The following is a 17,570-nucleotide window of genomic DNA, read 5'->3' as shown; positions in this document are numbered from 1 at the left end:
ACACATTTAAGCAATTACATTGCTTAACATTTATTAGATGCTTAATTTTTCCTTTTTTTTTTCCTTATGGTAGGAAATGGTGATGTTTCTTATTTACTAGATTAATATTTTTACTCGCAATTTGTTTCAATCTCTATTTGGATGGGAATTAGAATTCAATTAAAAATGCACAAACAATATTTAAATAATTACCTTCAGTGTGCTGGATACATTTTATAAAAACTGAATCAAAACATTTTGGTTTAAAACATTATCAAACCGAGGAATATTGTCTGTACTTCGTGAATTGAACTGATTGTTTCTGGTCACCATATCCTTTAAGATTTTAGTACTAGTAGAGCTCATCCTCTCTCACCTAATTTTTATTCTTACATTGGAAGAAAACGAGCTTTCCTGGTTTTTCAACTCCCAAATGGTTACTTAACTTTAAATGAGCTAGTCATTGAAATGAACTGTTTGTATAATCTTAAATGAAGAAAATATTCTCTCTGCCCCTGCTGTCAGACACTAGTTTAGCACTTCAACAAACTCTTGTTCCATGTGCTTGACCAGTTCCATAGTTTAGCTTTCTTTAAAACTTCAGAGCAAAAATGTACTGTTTAATATTTTTTATTTAATTGAATTATTTTAATAGATTATAGTAAATTTAGGCCTTGACGTAGATTGTCATAATTTCAAATTTATTTTTAAATAGGTTTATTTTTAAAAAGAAAAATATATTTAACTTAAACAATTTTATTTAAATGAAAACTAATTTTTTAATTTTAAAAATATTTTTTAAAATCGACTTTGTCTATAACATGTTTATAGGGGCAACTTCTCATTTACTCCAGACATCTTAGTTGTGGTGAACATTTGTGAGAGTGAAATTTTTAAAACTGGTATGGTAAATTCCTCTCCACTGCCCTCCCTCTACTCCTGTATTTTCATACGAATTTTTATTTTAAATAGCATTCATTTTATTAATACAACTGTTCACACACACACACGTATGCACCATTAAAGGATCATTAAAGTTGCAAAGTTAGATAATGCCAGAACTAAGGTTGTCCTGGTAACACTAATTCAGACTCCTTGTGCATATGTATTATGTTACTTTCTGGAATTATGTGATGACATCCTATTTTTTCCACAGGATGCCAGCCTCATTTAGTGCACACAGTGGTCAGTGTTCATGTATTGAGCAGCTATTCAATATTTTGTTTTCTCTTCACTGTTCATTGTGTGGCCCTAGGCATTATTTATTGTGCACTATTCAAATCTTGTTCTGAACACAGAATTATTAGTTGTCTCATAGGCTTTTCTATGGCTCTCATCACTATAATTATTTGTGAAGCACTCATACTAATTGATCTTCATGACACTCTTATGAGGTGAGGTGGTAGTATTATCCCTATTTTATGGACAGGGAACTGAGGCACAGAGAAATTAAGGTCAAAAGTATACACTAACTTTTGGATGCACGATTTGAAATGCCTAGGACCTGATTTTCAGTTTATTTCCGTTGCAGCTGTGAGGGCACAGCACTTCTGCAAATCAGGCTATAGGGTCTCAAGTTGGGGTCCAGAAAATGAGGAACACACAATTAATGGCCATCTGTGAAAAGTTTGATTTAAGTGACTTGACTAGCATCACAGAGGAAGTCTATAACAGAGGCATGGAGAGAATTCACTTCTTCAGGACAGCACTCAGGTATCTTAGCCATGAGACTGTTCTCTTTCAGCAATCCTATGCCTCATTCATAGGTTTTGAAGGATTGGATTTTTGTCAATAAATTTCAATTTCACCATGTGTATGCAAACCAATGAAAAAATATTTCCATTGATGAGAATCAAATTAAAGAAAAATGCTGTTTGAAAACTTCTTAGAGTTTGATTTAAAGATATATGCTTTGTATATTTTGACATATGATGTTGACAATTTATTTTTTAATGATTATAAAGCTTTAACTTTTTGAATCTCAGTGTCTGTCATTAAATAATTGTTTGACTCTCTCCCACCTCCTATAATTTCTCCCAACTCTGGAAAATTTAAATGTGTAAAAATTGGAAAAGATGCTTAAAACCCATAATTTTTTTGCAGCTGTGAAAATGTAAATCAATAATTGAAAAAAATGCTTAAAGATAAATGTTGATGTTATCCACTGAAATTATAAAAAATAATTGAATTCTGATAAGCCTATTCCCAATTTCTGCAACAAATGAGGCAGGGGTCCTGTAAACATCCTCCTTTACTACTCAGCCTTGATTGACCCCCAAAGCAGGTCCATCCTGTGCACTGAATGAGGCAGGCATCCTGTGGAAAAATGTGATCATGTAATTAGACGGTGTCATAATACAGATATGCAACAGGATGAGTAAGGTGGAATGAGCAACATGACTGAGAAATTATATGTCTAATTTTGTATTTCCATGAGAGAGAGGAGTGATATGTGTTTGGCGTCTATTATTATCATGATCTATAATAGATTTCTTTCATATATATATAAAAAGGCAATTAATTAGAAGAAAAGATTCAAAACTAAACCAGCTCTATCTTAAATCTACTTTTGTGTCAGTTTCTGCTTCAAAATTGCATAAGTTTATGAGAAAGGTGAATTTTCCATTGATGTTTTAAAACTTCCTTGTTGTTTAATGTAAATATATTAGCTGTAAGAATTGACCTTTTGCAAAGTAATATAGGCAGAAGTAAATGCTAAAGGCTAATGCCTTTAAGTTACAATTACAAGCATTTTTATTCAATATTAATATAGATGAACTATCCGAACCTTCCTTTAATATGCCATCACCAGATGAAGAACAAGAAGATGCAGGTGAAAACTGCAAGAAGCAGGTATGTAAAGCAAATTTGTTTTAATTTAGATAAGACTATCTTGAAAATTGTTTCACGCTAATGTTATACCAAATAAAATTGACCTTAGCCAGTTCACATGCCGAATTGCTGGATGATAAATGTCACAAAGCCCTTGCTAAGTACTTTTAAAAAACTGTAAATAAGCTTTAGAGTCCATGAATCAAATCAGCCCTGTAGACTAAAATCATTTTATAGGTGGGGCTCGTAGTGCCACCTTTTATTAAGGGTGCCTAGCACTTCCCAATAAAAGAGCCTGTTCTCAGTTGCTTATAACTTTGTCATACTTTAACCATTGGGGCTGAGATTTTCTTTGCTGGTTTTCTGCCTCAGGCTGATTTTGTTTGTTTGTTTGTTTGGAAATTTCAGCCAAAATGGGTCTGCCATTTTTCAGAGTGAAGCTAGGGAGAAAAACCTTGATTGGCCCATGTTAAAAGATTCTGGCAACGATTTCTTTGAAAAGCTCTGTGCTTTGGAGAAAGAACTTGAATTTGCAGGGAAGGTGAAGGGAAGAGGAGGAATAGAGGAGATTCCTTTTGCTGTCCCCATAAAAATCTTTGCAAATTTCACCAAGTTACAGGCTTTTGAAAACTAGCAGTTCACACATTCACAGTAGAAAATTTAGATTTTTGTAGCTGAATTCCCCAAATATTCTGTCTGTACTGAGCGTGTTCTAGCTTGGGGCTGAGCAGGACTTTACAAATGCAGTGCTGGACTGCTGCAGTCTTTTCTGGGACTAGGCACCTGAACTCAGAGCAGGGAGACTGTCTCCTGTGCTTTCAATCACAGATCCGCCCCCACCCCCACCCCCATTTCCTCTCTCCGCCGTGGGCCCAGGCAGTGTGGAGGAGGAAGCTGCCTGATTTGAATACAGAGGCGACAAGAACTGAGCCTGAGGGAAGTGGGGTAGTAGATTGGGACAAGAAGCCTGGTGAGATGGGGAGACTGAGACTTGGGGCTGGGAGGGTTGAAAACTGAGAACGTGAGAGGGACTGGGAGCTAGCAGATGGCAGGGAAACTGAGATAAGATGAGAAGCCAAGGGGAAACTGGGACTGAGAACCTATGTGTTGGGAGGAATGATGTGATGAGGGAGAGAAGACAGATCTGCCAAGGAGTCAGATTGTGGGGAGAGAACTGGGACTGGCTGGTCAAAGAGACTGGTGGAAGGACCTGTTATGTGTCTGTCAGATTGAACTAGCAGTCTTGGAAGGAAAATAGGGCTTTGGAGCCAGAGGGGATGGGGGAGGATAGAGGTGACTGGAGGCCAGGTTGCAGGAGATAGATTGGATGAGGAGCCGAGAGAGGAATTAGGATCAGTGGGCAAGGAGACCGGGGAAAAGGAGCTGGGGACTTGGGGGGTGCGACTAGAACTGGCTGGGCAAGAAGACTGGGACTGGAATAAGAAGCCTGAGGAGTGGGGACTGGAACTGGAACAAGGAGCAAAGATGTAGGAAAAAGATGGACAGAGACAGACCATTTGGAGAAGTGGGGCAGAAAAGGCCCCACTTGGGGGAATGGACTGTGTGTATATTCAGTAGTGCACACTCCCCGTGGAGGCTGGAATGGAACTCAAAATTCCTGAGTGGCACCATTCCTCAGCTGTCAGCAAATATTTATGAAACCTGCTGGTAAAGTGTCTCATCCCCTTTTTGTGTTTCTCCTCATCGAAGCTGACAAGCTACAACTGCTATCAATTACTCCATTAGCTCAAGTGGCAGAGATATATGGATCTAAAGGTTTCAACCCTATTAATGATCCATGACCTAATATGATGCCACATGGGAAGGGTTTTTTTCAGTTTGCTTATTTAAAAACCAAGGAAATGACACACACACAAAATGAGATTGCAACTGTAATAATGTTCTTTTAAAGTCAAGCACTCAGACGTTTGGAAATGCTAGAATTAAGGGTGCCTATGTAGCCTTTGTCTGACCCCCATGCATTACGACACAGACTTTAAATGTTGTTTATTTCGCCTTTGCATATTTAGATTTGTTTTTCACGGCTGGTTTTTGATTGGCTGAAGCAAAGATTCATTAAACAAACCATAATACAAACCTGTAAATTTTTATTTGTTACAACAATAACCTTATTAAAATGTAAATTACAAAATTGTAATTTTGGGACAAACCAATCGGAGTTCATGCAAAACAAATATGGTTGAATGGAAGAAGAAAAATAAAAGAATCATACAAATGAAGGGCCAAGTTCTGTCTGCTTTATTATGTGTATAACCCTATTGGCTTCAGTAGGCGAGCTCTCTTCTTCAGCCTGCCTGTTTAAATTGCACAAGATTTTACTTAGGAGACAAGATCTTACTTTCCTTTTCAACAGCTTTTTGTTAAAGGGAAGTGGGTACTCAATATAAGCTATTTTTAAAAACCCTGTAACTGGAAGAAAACACCTGTTCAATAATGGTGCAGTAATTATTACTGTATTCATTAAACTAGGTGATGATCGCCAAAACATTAATTATTTGTATTGTAAAAATAAAGCCAATGAAACAGAATATTGCACAAAAGTTAAAGCCCCCTGCATTTTGCATGGCATGGAAATCTTGTGTCAATGTTTAAACCCATTGGGCGTATTATCATTAATTTGAATAATTTTGTAGGTTTTAAAACTTGAAAATCAAGGTATAGTGAATTACAAATGTGAAGGATACATGCACATCATTGGAGCAGAACCAACCTCCACCCCATGTGGTGTTTTCACCAAATAACTAGAAATAGATCTGAGTCCCTTCTTTGTTAGAAACTGTGGGCGGGGACTTCTTGTGAAGAAATCTCCACAAGGATTCCCTCACAGAGATTATCCCAATTATCCCAGTGGGAGTTGGAGTTTGCCTCATCACCACAGAAAGTTTGCCCCCTCAAACCTGGAGGATTTCAGGGGATCTGTGAGAGACCAGGCTATCCATGCAGCTGCATGGCCCCCGTGAGAGCTCCGCATCTTTGGATCTGTGTTACTATGACCTCCCCTTGGGTGGGGCAGATCCTGGAATTTAGGGTGAGGGAAGATAATTAACACAATCTGTGTACAAACTTTTACAGGTGACTTCTGTGTTGAAATTTTCTCTAATTTCAAATATTTAAAAGGAGACATAGGGCCAGCATGGCTCCCCTTAGGGAATAACATGAGCTCTAGCCTGTCTCTTCTTCCCCTTTCTTGCTTTCCCAGTGCAGTCTCTGGACCATTGAGAGAGGGATCTAGGTAGAAAGCCCTTCTGCACAGAGAGAAGGAGATCTGTATATGGGTAAACTCTTTCTCCACATGGATTTCAGAGGCATAATCCATTCCAGTGTCTGTCTTTAATTTGTATATTTGAAATTACAGAAAGTAGACGGGTTGAAAATTTAAAATGGTTTAAGAAACCAAATTGCTCAGATAAATCCAATCCAGCCAAAATAAGACTCTATAAAATAAAAAATAAAGACTCCTTTTATAAAAACAACATTCAATAAACCTTTTTAATGTTTAGGGATTTTTTACAAGATTTGGTTACAGACCAGTTATTTTCAGGATTTCTTTGGCTCAGATTTGTGGTAGTTGGACAAGTTTGCAACATAAGCTTACTAGACTAATTGTAACTGCTGATCTTTAACTAATTTTTCTTTCTCCATACCTGCCTTCTTAAGGATAAACACATATTAGGCACAACCAACTTCACAGAAAAAACAGTATCTGATAATCAGACTGACAAAACAGAAATTTCATTTCCACATCCAAAAACGAAAACTGAGCCACTAAAACAAAATGAGGACTCACATGGTGATGATGTGCAATTAAATCCAAAACTTTGGGAAGAAAGATATGAGAAAATGTGGGTTGAAAAAGACAAAAGGGAAGTGAAAACAAATTTTAAAAGCATTACAGCAGAGCTAAAGAAAATGTTTGGTGAAATTAATGAAGTTCAGCAAACTACACCCATGGAAGGGACATTTCAGGATGGCTTCAGTGAAGAATTGGAGAGCATTCACGAAGCACCACATAATTTGACAAAACCCACCAGTAGAATAGAAGGAAGAAGTGAATTTATGGACCTATGCTCTGTGCTTGAACAAAAGGAATCCAGCAATGAAAACGTAATTTGCTATGCTTTAAATTCCAGTTCTCATGAGCATCCCAATCAGTATATTATCAGGCTATGTGAAAATGATGACAAACTGTGTACTGAACATGTATGGAATGTAAATGAAGAGGGTTTTACTAACAATGCAGAAAGTACAAAAGTAGCTGCAAACAAAGAGAGGGGAGACCAAATAGCTGCTATGGAAATAGAAGAAAATGTGGATGGAAATATTTCAGATTTAGAGAATAGTCCTGGTTGTTCACTAAAACATAGTTTGAAAGAAAGCATTTTGGACAAAAGAGCTAATATTCCAGATGTTGTAAGACCTGTTTCTGCAGATGATAAAAGCACACTTCTTGCTGTAGCAAAAAACAAACCTGGAAAAGACACATGCTATTTTAATGATATTCCCAAAGACTGCTTTGTTGGCAATCCTAAAACTAGTAATACTGAAATTGAAAGTAATTTGGGAAACTCTCGACAATCTCGTGATGAAACTTTGAAAAGACTATTGGATGAAGAACTGGAACAAGATATGGAAAGATTTAAGAATGAGGTAGGAATGCTGCAGATAGTATTCCTGGCTTTGGAGAAAGAGAAAGTACAACTACAAAAAGAGGTAGAGGTTCACCTGCTGCTGCTTCATTTTCATTGGTCTTTGCTCCACATCAACCATCCTGTTCACTTCAGCTATTCATCATTTCAGAAAGGTTTCTTGTGCAAATTGGCTTTTTGTGCAATGCAAATATATTTCAGATCTCGAAAGAGGGCAGATGGAGAGAATCTTCCTTTCCTCCATTATGTGGTTTAGAAGATTTAAGAAATCTAAAATTTAGTTATTCTTAATAGTAGTCTACAATTCAAACATAAAGGACCACATTGAGTTCTAGTGTAAGTAGTTGGCACTCCATTGACTTCAAAGGAAATGCACACATTTACATCAGTTCTCACTTTGAACCAAAGAATGAAAATAGCATCTGAACAGGGTATTGACTAGTCTTTGCATCTGCTCTGTTCTGTGCATGTGTATCTTTCATTACCCTTTGCTGAAACTCTTCAGTTTTCAGTGAAACCATTCTCTGATTAGGTGTTTTTCATTCAAAAAGAATTGTGTACACATTTCTATTAATCATATCTATTATGTCTACATAACAAACACTATTCATTCCTTCTAACTTGCTGTCATTAATACAGTTAAGCTCTTCATTGCTTCATGTTTTAAGATGTAAATTGTATTTCAGTTTTAAAGGGTATGTTTTTATTAAACTTTTTAGTAGTGAGTGAATTCATCTTTTTTCCCCCAATGGTGAAAGTATTCCCACTCCCTTGCTAACCTATGTAACGGAATATTATGTAAGTGTAGTTCTTTTAACTTTTTAGTTCCTTTATGTGAATCATAGGAGTACAATTTAGTGTACATTTTGGCAAGAGTACCTCTTTATTAATTCAAGAAAATGATGACAAAAATGTTAAGCGTCAAACTTTCTTATCCTAGGTAGAAAAGGAAAAGAGAAAGCAAAAATGTGGGGAAAGAGAAGATGCTTATAAGTCATATATGCAAACATTGGCTGGAAATGGTATTAACCAGCAAATGAAACAGAAGCTCACTGTAAAAGGGAATCAATATTCTACAGTAGAAAGTGGAGAAACCACAGAAGAAGAAAAACACACGAAGAACAGTATTTCCTCCAAGGAAAGAGCGAAGTTAATTCAAATACCTTTGAAGGGGTAAGATAGTAAAAATAAATAATGATCTTTATTTATTTGCATGTAAACCTAATTGTCTGAAGTATTTTTTATTCTGTAGCTTAATGAAATAGTCTTCCACCTGTGAAAACTTGGGGTACACATTGTGTTTGCTTACAAGTAACACTAAATTTACCTTCCTTCCTAAAAATCGTTAAGGACATAATAATTTGTGCACTACCCATTGAATAAATGAACACATTGACCAAGATTTTTTTAAAAGGTTGCCAAAAGTTAGGCGCCTAAAATAGACTTAGGACCCTAAATTAGCGCCTTTTTAAAAATGTTGAACCACCTAAAAATTCTCCTTGACTTCAGTATCAATATTCAGGCCAAATACATTTTCAAAGCCAAAATTAGACCTGCAAAAATACAATGGCATTGTGGAAACTGGTTGCAGACTTAGCTATAGAGAGACAGTGGCTCACAGTTTAATTTTTTCCTTTTCTGGTTGGGTGCAAGTTGTCTCTTTTATAATCAATAAGATTATAGATTTAATTGTCATTCTATTCATGTGTGTTTCGCAGGAATAAGGGGAGAGATGATACTTTTAATGAGTTACGCAGAGTTGGAATAACATGCAGATGGACAAAGGTTGGCTTGCCATCACACATGACCATTTCTTTTTAATTTTGCTGCTTAGTGGCAGCAAGGTTTTCTTAACTGCAACCTAACCTTTTAGTAACTTTTTTTCTTCTGAACTCAGCTGAGAGTGTAGGCAAACACTAGTTCTCATCACCTTTCTTCTTTTCTTCCCCTTTTAGGCACAGTCATACTTTTGCCCTGAGTACGTGGTAGCACGTTGTTGGGTTGCCTGTAGAGCAGACCAGAAGGAACACTGTGACTCAGTTGTTGCACGACCCCTGGAGCAGACAGGGAGGCACAGTGAGTCACAGTCTGCTTTTTGGGTTCCCCCTTGCTTCAATAAGTACCCTGTACCATCTTTGTGCTAGCTGGTTGTACCAGGATAGCTATGCTAGTTGGTTCATTGTGGGTGAAGCCAGTGCTCTGCCTGCTCCCCATTCTGTATCTCCTACTGTCTTTCATTTATGTGGGGTACAAAGGATGAGCACTGTGGAGGCTGTTTTCTCTACCTCTGCCTATAGGTGCAAGGGAATAAGGGGGCATTTATGCCTCCCTGTGTACTTGTGCATCCATGAAAGTCAGGCCACAGTGACAACTAACAAGGATCAGGGTCTATCCACCTCATATCCCATCTATCCAAAAATGTGGCCACCTCTGGCGTAAGGGTTGAGACAAGGCAGGATGTAGAATGACAATATAAAGTATTTTTGTTATATTACATATAATTAATAAGAGAATTAAAAATAACCACGATAGATTGATTAAAAGAGTAATTAAAAGAAACTAAACACTGCTGATATTTGAATACAAAAGTGTATTCTAGTAATCTAAAAAATATTTACAACGTGAAAATCTTTTCTATAAATAGATGGAAATTTACAGTTTTCAGATATCTATTTCAACTTAACTTTAGCTAAAGAAATGGATTAGTAAGAGCCACATTTATGTCTATAAAGAATTCCATCGCTATTCCTTGCCCGTACAGAAATCTCAGAAAATTGTTACCAAGTTGATCAAATTGCAGATAAGTAGTTCTTGGAATTTCCCAAACAGTAAGTAAGAGCACTTTGTGGGGTTTGAGCCTGCAAGCTGCTGAGTCTTTTCCAGCAAACTGTGCTTAATTTAAAGCATGTGAGTAGTGCCACTGAAATCCCATTGGAACTACTCAAGTGCAGAAGAGTGACATTTGCTCCTGCTGGGCTGAATCTGGCCCAGGAATTCTAATATATGTTGCCACATCCATGTGTGGAGAAAAATTTGTGCTTAGACTGTTGGTGTGTCCTTCACTATTTGGTGGAATCAGCTTCAGTACTTTATCATAGAAGACATGTTTCTTTTAAGTGCTTCAGTGTTCCTGGGTATTGTCTTCTGTATTATTTTTGTATTTGTCTATGTTACAAAGTATTTTATTTGAAGATACTTAAGTACTGGATTTTTTTCTTTCTTTATGTTTAAAGTAGTAATTCTGCCTTGAATGTGAAGGATGCAAAGAAAAATGAAAACAAAAAGCGTATTTCAAAACAGAGAGGTAATCAGCAGATGAATTCTACCAATGGAAATCAATTCCAAATACTGGATGATAGCACTTTAAGTGAAACATCTCAGGATGAAGGAAGGTACAGAATATAACAATGCTGTATTTCTAATTTAAGACTATTAGAACTATAACTTATTTAAGGTAGAAATTAGCTTGAGAACTGACACTAACAATAAGTACTACAGTAGAACTTCGGAGTTACGAACACCTCAGGAATGGAGGTGGTTCATAACTATGAAATGTTCGTAACTCAACAGAATGTTATGGTGGTTCTTCCAAAAGTTTATAACTGAACATTGACTGAATACAGCCTTGAAACTTTACTATGCAGTAGAAAAATGTTGCTTTTAACCATCTTAATTGAAATGAAACAAGCACAGAAACAGTTTCCTTACCTTGTCAAATCTTTTTTTAAACTTTCCCTTTATTTTTTTTTGTAGTTTACATTTAACACAGTACTGTACAGTATTTGCTTTTTTTTCCCCTTTGCTACCTGATTGCGTACTTCCAGTCCCAAAAGAGGTGTGTGTTTGACTGGTCAGTTCATAACTCTGGTGTTTGTAACTCTGAGGAGCTATTGTATTTGTTTTAGAGAAACAAGGTGGGTGAGGTAATATCTTTTATTGGACCAGCGTCTGTTGGAGAGGGCGAGAAGTTTTTTCCTCAGGTTTGGGAAAGGTATTCACTGTCACAGCTAAATACTAGGACAGATAGTTCCGCGTAAGTAGTTAGCACATACCAGTGGTTCTTGAAGTCAATACAAACTAAAATTTCATACAGGCAATGACTTGTTTATACAGCTCTATATACTATACACTGAAATTTAAGTACAATACTTATATTTCAATCTATTTTATAATTATATGGTAAAAATGAAAAAGTAAGCAAGTTTTCAGTAATAGTGTGCTCTCACACTTTTGTATTTTTATGTCTGATTTTTTTCAATTTTTATTGGGACATTTAGTGTACCTCATACAGTGCACTAAATGCCTCATAACTATGTGGGTGAAGCCAGACAATCACTATGTTCTCAAATGAACTCTCACAGGGAAATGATAAACGACAAAAACATTGTATCACCTGTGGGTGAACGCTTTTAACAAAGAGGTTAGCTATAGAGTGATTGATCAGTCCTCATCCTCAAAGGAAACCTGCAAAACATTTTCGAAAGATGAGCCTGGCAGCTTAAATTCATACCTTTGCTAGACACTAAAAATCATAGACTTAATAAAGACACTGGATTCATGACTTACAACAACAATCTGTAACCCAGTATCCGCCCCCTTTTTGTCCTATGACTTATAGGGGTGTTAACAGGCCACTTCACCTTGAATGGTCCCTTAGTATATATTCTCACTCCTTATGCTAAATTATCTATTCAACCTTGTATTTAGCTGTGACACTCTGAGTACCTTTCTCAGACCTGAGGAAGAGCTCTGCAGCTCAAAAGCTTCTCTCTCACCAACAGAATTTGGTCCAATAAAAGATATTGCTTCACCCACCGTGTTTCTCTAATATCCTGGGAGCGACAAAGCTACAACACTGCATACTGCTGTTTGTTTTGTTGTTCAGGTACACGAAATCAGTGATACTCAGTCTGTGGCTGTAAGCTTAGCACACTTCTCTTTGAAGTATTCTAGGAGGATCTTTGCAGTATATGACTATTCTCCCATCCTATTTCAGACATTCAGAACAACTTAATATTAGTGAGCTATCTAAAAAGTATAGTAAATCTATTTATTCATGTCTGAATATCAGTGACATTGTAGCAGAATTTTTGGTAGCCTTCACGATCCATCGCTAACTTGAGCTCTCAGCAGCTGACCTTCCAGTGGTCTGACATGCCCCATCCATCCATCTTCCTGGTTGTCCACTAGTACCATGACCATATACCATCCCTTCCATAATAATTTTCTCAAAAAGTGTGTAGTATGTCAGGAAATAAAGAGGCAAATGAATTGAGAGCTCACTCTCTCTTATCTATAAAAACCGTCCTCCTCTCCAGGTTCTTTTGCTTCCTTTTATTCAGAAGTGTGTAGCCCTCATTTTAGTACTGCTCTGTTCCCCTTCTCTTCTTTTAATGCTTAGGGCTTATCTTCATTACAGGGGTAAGTTGATCTAATTTATGCTACTCCAGCTACGTGAATAACATAGCTGGAGTCGACATAACTTAGGTTGACTTACCGCAGTGTCTTCACTGTGCTGCGTCATAGAATATCAGGGTTGGAAGGGACCTCAGGAGGTCATCTAGTCCAACCCCCTGCTCAAAGCAGGACCAATCCCCAATTTTTGCCCCAGATCCCAAATGGCCCCCGCAAGGATTGAACTCACAACCCTGGGTTTAGCAGGCCAATGCTCAAACCACTGAGCTATCCCTCCCCCCGAATGCTCTCCCGTCATCTTACCTGAATCTTCTCGGGGAGCTGGAGTACTGGGGTCGATTTGGAGAGCGCTCTGCTGTTGATTTAGTTGGTCTTCACCCTCTAAATTGATCCCTGCTGCATGGATGGGTGGTACACCCCAGAGAATGGTGGGTGGACCAGGTACACCCCAACTGCAGCACATACATATAAGGGTTGAAGCAACAATTTAGTTGGTGTGTGAGGGGATATACATGGAATTCCTGCAGAAGGAATCTATGGGCAGTGGCATGGATCTCCCCACAGTGAGGACCAGCCCCTAGTCTTTTTCTTTTAGGGAAAAAAGATAGGAGTATAGGAGGAAAAGCAAAATAAAAAAGGAAAGAAGACTTTGCTTCTGAACCCACCTAGCCTTCCTTTTTGGCATCTTCATGGGGGATTGGAGCGTGGTTAGGGTACTACTTTTCCCCATTTAAAGAACTCCACACGGTGTTTGTGGATGTGGATATTAGCCTTTTTTGATAGCTGCAATAGAGATGAATTGATAATGAAGACTACCATTGTTAGAAGGGTATGCACTTGTATCTTCTAGCTCAGGCGTTTCTCATCCTTTTAGATAGCAGGGACCAGCTTGCTACCTTCCTAAACTGTGTCAGGGAGATCTTAGGGACCAGCGCTGGTTCATGGACCAGTCATTGAGAAACACTGTCTAGCTTACAAGAAGGCTAGCCATTACTCACCATTAGGAGGTTCAGTGACATTCTGTTATGGGGTTGTCACTTTATCTGCTTGGATGACTGCCAGACAGTAACCTTGTTGTCTCCACATTCCTTCATATAACAATATGAGTTGAACTCCTCTGCATCCCAGTGCTCTCTCATTGGGCCTGGGTCCTTCAAGAATCGCTGTTAAGTAAATGTTGGGTTCTTGTCTCAACATTCACTAAATATCCTGAATGCATATTAGACGAGGGCAGAAGAAAGACTTACGAAAAGGAAAAGTTACTCCCTAGCATTTGTTTGTGATAGTTTTTTTTTTTTTTTTTTTTTACATCTTACCCATTTCCCTGCTGGGGTAGGGTGGTGCTGCTCTCCTGTCTTCCTTTGCTCTCAACTTTGCTATCTAACTGGTGAGAAGGGGAAACAGATTCGTGCTTACATAGATAAGTGACAGTATCTCACAAATATTTTTGCCTCCTTGCAGAGCCCCACATGAGAAGATCACTGATTTCCATTATTTCACTGTGATATTACCCATTGCAACACATTTTCATGACATAAAATTAACAGCATAGTGTCGAAGTCATTCTTAGCTTATTTTTGTTGCTCTTGTAATTTTATTCGGTGACGAAGTTATTCTTCAGCTGTGAGTAATACTATAGACACTTGTTTGTAGCAACACCTTATAAGAGCAACTGCCGCTATGAGAAACACTTTCCCAACTGTGTCCACTCGGTAACAGCAACATAGCCATCACATAAGATCAATATTTGTGACATTGTGATATCATATCCAGTGGTGGAGATTGAGGGGGCATGTAGGGGCACTGCCTCCCCAAACTGCATACTTGCACTCCCCTTGCGACCCTGGCCCTTCAGCGAAGCTCCAGAGCACACATCCCTGTCCACTTGCCCTGCCTGACAGAACCTGTGTAGAGAGCATGCGTGGGGGAGAGTTTTGGGGGAAGATCTGGAAGAAAGGGATTTTGGGGGGCAGGGAGCTGGGGTTGACGGAGCATCAGAGGCACAGCTAGAGGGCTTTCTCCCTTCCTCAGCGTCTGGCTTGGTGGGGATGGGGAGGCCGCTGTTTTGCAGTGGAGACCCCCCGTGCACTGAGCTGTCCCCTCCATCTCGATTGCTGGCAGTGGGGTGTGGGTATGCTGTTTTGCAGTGAGGGGTCAGGGCACTGACCTGTCCAGGGTGGAGCATGAACCTGCCAGTGGGAGCATCCTCATCCTGGCCCTGGCAGCCAGGTTTGCTCAGCCATTTTGCCAACTGGGGGTTCCCCTGCCAAACACAGGGTTCCGCTGCCCAATTCCCCCCAAACTTGGGGACACACACACACACCCACACCCTGACTTCCCCCTCACAATGTGGCTGCCACATCCCTTCCAAAACCCTCTTAACTCGTCATATGCCTTTGGTCAGACACTCCCCATAACAGCAACCGCCACTTAAGAGCAGCATAGGGAAAGGGAAATAAGGACAATCCAGGGAATTACAGACAAATCAGCTTAACTTCAGTACCCAGAAAGATAATGGAGCAAATAATTAACCAATCAATTTGCAAACACCTAGAAGATAATAAGGTGATAAGTAACAGTCAGCATGGATTTGAAATCATGTCAGACCAACCTAAGGGCTTTCTTTGACAGGATAACAAGCGTTGTGGCTAGGGGGGAAGCAGTAGATGTGGTATAGCGTGACTTTAATAAGGCTTTTGATACTGTCTCGTGTAACCGTCTCATAAACAAACTAGGGGACTACAACCTAAATGGAGCTACTATAAGGTGGGAGCATAACTGGTTGGAAAACCATTCCCAGAGAGTAGTTATCAGTGATTCACAGTCCAGCTGGAAAGGCATATCAAATGGGGTCCCACAGGGAGCAGTTCGGGGTCTGGTTCTGTTCAATATCTTCATCAATGATTTAGATAATCGCATAGACAGTACACTTATAAAGTTTGCGGATGATAACAAGGTAGGAGGAGTTGCAAGTGCTTTGGAGGATAGGATTAAAATTCAAAAGGATCTGGACAAACTGGAGAAATGGCCTGAAGTAAATAGGGAAGGAACAATCTGTTGCACACAAATAAAATGGGAAATGACTGCCTAGGAAGGAGTACTGCAGAAAGGGATCTGGGGATCAGAGTGGATCACAAGCTAAATATGAATCAACAGTGTAGCACTGTTCCAAAAAAAGCAGTTATCATTCTGGGATTTATTAGCAGGAATATTGTAAGTAAGACACAAGAAGTAATTCTTCCTCTCTACTCTGCGCTGATTAGGGGTATTGTGTCCAGTTCTGGGTGCCACATTTCAGGAAAGATGTGGACAAATTGGAGAAGGTCCAGAGAAGAGCAACAAAAATGATTAAAGGTCTAGAAATCATGACCTATGAGGGAAGATTGAAAAAATTGGGTTTGTTTAGTCTGGAGAAGAGAAGACTGAGAGGAGATATAACAGTTTTCAAGTACGTAAAAGGTTATTACAAGCAGGAGGGAGAAAAATTGTTCTCTTTAACCTCTGAAGATAGGATAAGAAGCAATGGGCTTAAATTGCAGCAAGGGCGGTTTAGGTTGGACATTAGGAAAAACTTCCTAACTGTCAGGGTGGTTAAGCACTGAAATAAATTGCCCAGGGAGGTTATAGAATCTCCATCATTAGAGATTTTTAAGAGCAGGTTAGATCAACACTTGTCATGGGTTCAGGGGACTGGACTAGATGACCTCTCAAGGTATCTTGCAGTCCTATGATTCCATGATAGCAAAAGGGCATGATAGCAACTGATATGTTGCTACTAATGAGTGTCTACTGTAGTACCAACAGAGCTTAGAATTTGTTTTGCGAGGGACTTCGCAAAACAAATTCTAATGTCTCTACCCAAAGAGTTTGTAATCTAAAATAACAGTTCTCAGTGTTTTTCGTAGCTTGGAATATATTTTAATACAGAAAATCCTCAGGGACTGTCTGCTATCCTATTTACAGATGTTTAGAGCATCTCTTCCTTTGTACAGATGCCTAACACACTGGTAATTGCAACAAATAAATGGCCTTACTGCGTGAGACCAATGGTCCATCTTAGCGCAGTATCCTGTCTTCTGACAGTGGCCAGTGCCAGATGTTTCAGGTGGAATGAATAGAACAGGGCCATTAATGAGTGATCCCTCCCCTGTCATAAAGTCCCAACTTCTGACAGTCAGAAGTATAGGTACTCCCAGAGCATGGGGTTGCGTCCCTGACCATCTTGGCTAATAGCCATTAATAGATATATCTTCCATGAACTTATCTAATTCTTTTTTGAACCTGTGTATACTTTTGACCTTCACAATATCCCCTGTCAATGAATTCCACAGTTTGACTGTGTTGTGTGAGGAAATACTTCCTTTTGTTTGTTTTAAACCTGCTTTCTATTAATTCATTGGGTGAATGAATCCTGGTTCGTGTTTTATGTCACGGGGTAAATACACTTTCACTTTCTCCACACCGTTCATGTTTTTATATACCTCTATAATATCCCTCTCTGTCTTCTTTTTTCCAAGCTGAACAGTCCCAGTCTTCTTAATCTCTCCTCATACAGAAGCTGTTCCATCTCCCTCGTCGTTTTTGTTGCCTGTTTCTCTACTTTTCCCATTTCTAATATATCTCTTTTGAGATGGGGTGACCAAAATCACATGCAGTGTTCAAGGTGTAGGGGTGCCA

General features: G+C 38.8%; 1 protein-coding gene across 10 annotated transcripts in view; it reads left to right on the top strand.

Annotated features, from left to right (window-relative positions):
- The window catches only part of ANKRD26 (ankyrin repeat domain 26), a 188,380-nt gene that overhangs the window by 75,791 nt on the left and 95,019 nt on the right, over positions 1-17,570 (top strand). For 5 of the 10 annotated variants that reach the window (XM_043550006.1, XM_043549994.1, XM_037888923.2 and 2 more), the window contains 4 exons: positions 2,753-2,832; positions 6,490-7,542; positions 8,419-8,651; positions 10,712-10,870. In XM_043550006.1, coding sequence (XP_043405941.1) covers positions 2,753-2,832; positions 6,490-7,542; positions 8,419-8,651; positions 10,712-10,870 — 1,525 coding nt within the window. The remainder of the gene's footprint in view (positions 1-2,752; positions 2,833-6,489; positions 7,543-8,418; positions 8,652-10,711; positions 10,871-17,570) is intronic. The other 5 variants (XM_043550011.1, XM_043550025.1, XM_043550018.1 and 2 more) reach the window with 4 other exon arrangements.

Source organism: Chelonia mydas, chromosome 1 (genome assembly GCF_015237465.2).
Source record: "Chelonia mydas isolate rCheMyd1 chromosome 1, rCheMyd1.pri.v2, whole genome shotgun sequence".
Classification (NCBI taxonomy): domain Eukaryota; kingdom Metazoa; phylum Chordata; order Testudines; family Cheloniidae; genus Chelonia; species Chelonia mydas.
This window is presented reverse-complemented; position numbering and strand designations above follow the sequence as displayed.